Source organism: Parasteatoda tepidariorum, unplaced genomic scaffold (genome assembly GCF_043381705.1).
Source record: "Parasteatoda tepidariorum isolate YZ-2023 unplaced genomic scaffold, CAS_Ptep_4.0 HiC_scaffold_5326, whole genome shotgun sequence".
Lineage (NCBI taxonomy): Eukaryota > Metazoa > Arthropoda > Arachnida > Araneae > Theridiidae > Parasteatoda > Parasteatoda tepidariorum.
Window position 1 is genome coordinate 1 of NW_027261808.1, and position 3933 is coordinate 3933.

Sequence of the window (3933 nt, forward strand, 5' to 3'; positions counted from 1 at the left end):
CTAAAGCTGCACCAATACCAAGCATTTAATAGTATTCTATTTTGAAGGCACGCCCAAATACTATCAAATTAAAATTATTAAATCAAAACAATATAAAATATAGACAATCAGCGTTCTTAGTAGACAGCTGCAAAATTATCAAAAATTGACCGATTTGGGGTGATAAAAATGCTAGGGAGCACTGCCATAACAATCCTATTGACGAATCAGTAAAAAATTCTCATCTTTTTTACAGTAAAAATCAGTTCTTTTAAGCAAAATTCTTTCCTTTGGGAATTTCGGAGTATCCTATGCACATTTTGTTTTCCTTTGAGAAAAAAAAGCACTTATGCTGGAAAAATAACTAACTAATCCAGTCTAATTTTAAATATATTTAGATTTCTATGCATATTAGTCGAACGTCTAAACAACGTTTTATGCTTCTGAAAAACTTTATACACATTTTTAAATAAAATACATAGTTAGATTTTTTCATCACTTTTAATTTATTCGTTTACTGAAATATAATTGTTACCTGGAACGTTAAGTGGGTGGCCAGTACAATCTTATGGTTTTCAAACAAACCTCTGCTGACATAACGGAAAATAGATAATGTGACATCTTGAACAAGAAGTCTCACTCTCGCAGCTACAGCTTCTGTGTGGACACATTTATCTATGGCCTTATGAAATACCTCTTTGATGGACTGAAAGAAGAAAGCATTCGACATGAGCACAATTAAAATTTAGAAAAGGGAGTTTTTTTTTTTATCTGGAAGCATAACCATGCAGTATTAGTGCAATTTTAATTTTTATGTATAATATGATTCCCAACTTCAGATTTCAAAATCTGAAATCAAATTCCAATCACTAATTAAATAATTCCTTTTCATGCTTTTGGAATTATTATTTTGTTTTCAAATGATGAAACGACGAATTTAATTTCTCCTTGATTTATGTTGAGTATACACTGTTGAAATTATTAACCCTAATACCGGGCAAGTAAATCTTTTTTACATTTGAGGTACTTTATTTACGCCGCACAATGAGCTATTGGTGACGGTCTGAGAAACACCCCTGAGGATGATCCGAAGACATGCCATCAATATTCTGCTCCTCAGCAGTGGGGATCTCTCCCCTCTTTAGAAGCCCGACAACCTGCGCACGAAGTCGAGCACTTTATGGTAGAACAGTTTAACGAGGTACGATACCGCGCGCCTTCGGTCCCTATGCAGGCTTATCAAAGTAGTCACCCACCTGCTCACTGACTGCAGCCAGTCATACTTCACTTCGGTGATCTACTGGGAACAGTGTCTTTACGATCAGTTCACGGTTGGACTTCTTACATTTGATTACTCGATATTATTAATGAACCAAATTATCCTCATGCCGAAATCATTGCCCTCAATATATATTAAGAATAATGATTAGAAATGAAGTGAATAAAGTGTACATATTAGACTCCTCAAATCATGTTTAAGGGAAGAATAAGCGAAAATTCTATCTAAATCTGTCTAATCACATTACGGAGTGATGCATTAAACATTAAAACCTGTTTGATTGACAACAGAAGCAGAGAAGAGTTGAAAGATGATAATTAGAAACCCCTTTAAATTGTGTGAGGAAATTAAACTGATTTTGAAGTTTAGAAATTTACACCACGCCTTCTTCACTTTTGATTTCACAGATCTCAATAGCGTTTTTTCTTTTCTTCTTTGCTTAAAAATTAATTTATGATCTATAATGTAATAAATTTTTTGGTTTCACTCATGACAAGGATTCTAAAAATAAACATTATGAGGGAGGATTACTGATCACCATGTACAATTATCAATACTAGGAAATTCAGATCCTAACGATATAACTAAAGAACTTTTGTCTTTTACAAATAAGGAAGACGAATTGTTTATTGTTTTTTTTCCTACTCGATAATTTTTCACTTTTTTACTTTAAGCATTTGTATGATCATATGAATTAATTCAGAACTGAGAAAATAAATATAACTTACTCACATTCAATGTATACAAAGGTTTATTTTATTACGCCTTCTGAATGTCCTATTTACAACTTTCCAAGATTTTGCACAGATTTTCGTATTTTTATAATGGGCTTAAGATTAGCGATAAAAAACAGAAACTTATGATGTTCAGTTGTGCGTTAATGTAGAAGTAGTCATGCGCAGGATTAATATGAACATTTAAAAATTCAAGTGTTTCATACATTTAATGTGGACTTAGTATTATCAGCAAAAAGAAATATTTATGATATATAATAGCTTTAAAAGTCAACTGCGTTGTTGTACAAATAGTTACACACAGAATCAATTTGAGCATTTAAAATTCATAATGTTTTATTTTTTAACATGGGCTTAGTAATCAGCAAAAAGAGAAACCTATGATGTAGTGTTAGTTTTAAATTTCATTCGAGACATTATTGCCTAACCATGCACTGGATTTACATAATCGCTTAAAAATTCCAAATGTATCACATTTTTAACATGTGATCAGCAAAAAACGAAAAAAAAATTGAAAATAAGACTCATGAAGGTAGTTAGCCTTGAAGTTAAAATGGGTACTTGCAACTCGAGAAGAGGGAAAAGACGTGATTTGGCCCAACCATGTGATTTAAATCAGATTTAACTGGATATGTGTACGCTTCGTCACGCGTAAGTGTCTAATCTGATTGGCTATGGAATAGACGCATGTCACGATGACGTCGCTTGAAGGTATCCAGTTATGGCGATTATGACATTCTTTTATAAATAGACTCAAGATGAAAGTGATTACTTAAAATTTTTTAACTATCTTCGTTCTCACTTACTTTTAATGAGAAAAGATACATGGGACTGAGTGTGGCGAGGTCTTGGATAACGAAATATACTAGAGAAGCGCGAATGGCAACATCTCTGTACATTTCTCTTGCCTCGTTGATGGAAGCCTCGGTCAAACTGCCTTCCGTGGCTTTTGCTTTTATTTCAGCAGCCGTTGCTTTTGTGGATTCTAGACTTTCAACCAGTGATACATCTCCAACCAGATTACCTTCTGCTTGAGATAATCGTGACAGAAGACTTTCCTCCAGACTTTTCAAGGTGGTGGCGAATTCGCTTTGTTCCTTAGTCAATCTTGCCTGCATTTTACAAATAAAGAAACGTTTTAAAACTTTATACACAGTAGTTTCATTAAGACTAAATTTAAAGCCATCGTGTTTATACTTTTTTCCCTTAAGGAGTCCGTTTTTTTCGCACTATTTTTTCAGTGGTTCAAGGAAATAATTTTTACGAAAATGCAAAAGCTTAGTATCGTTATTACGGCATAATATGAATATGTCATGATATCATAATTTTATATTATATTTAATTAATATTATATTAATTAATATTATGTTAATTAATTATATATACCCGCTCTGGGCATGGATGTTTCTCTCTATGTGTTTGTGTGTGATGTGTGAATGTGGCCCACCCTATGAACGGGTATTTGTGGCAGTGTGGCGTGGGCAATGTAGCTCGCCTCCGTGACTTAGGTTCACTGGGTAACGTTAAATGAGCAACACTTCCGGCATCTTCCAAGGTGAAGAACGAAAAGTTCAGTACCTGCCATTACAGGAAAAATTTTCAAAATTAATTTCTAAGTATATAAAAGAATTAAAATTTTCTGATTCTTTCAGCAACCATTTCAACTATTAATGCCACTTCGTTTCTATATTATCGTCTACACATTAATATTTTATCATTACACTGGGGAATATCTTTTTTTCGTTTTTTATTGCATGAGAATTCTTAAGGGATCTTAATATCATTGACTTTAAATCTGCAATCGATTTTTTTCTCCAAGCTAAGTTTTTTTTAAATGGCATTTTAAGTCTATTTTTGTCGAAACATACAAGTGTAAAAGAGTTATACATAATAGGGGTTTGCATAAATATTGCGACAAACTTCTAGAGGAGTTAGGGTACA

At 33.0% G+C, this 3933-nt stretch overlaps 1 protein-coding gene across 1 annotated transcript; it reads right to left on the minus strand.

Annotated features, from left to right (window-relative positions):
• Positions 1-514: 514 nt before the first annotated feature.
• On the minus strand, positions 515-3233 carry LOC122273539 (dynein axonemal heavy chain 17-like; the record flags this gene model as incomplete). The annotated part of the gene is made up of 2 exons (XM_043057588.1): positions 2799-3233; positions 515-685 (listed from the first exon to the last, which is right to left on the minus strand). Coding segments are annotated over exons 1-2 (483 nt in total), but the record flags the coding sequence as incomplete, so codon positions are not given.
• Between the last annotated feature and the right edge of the window lie 700 nt (positions 3234-3933).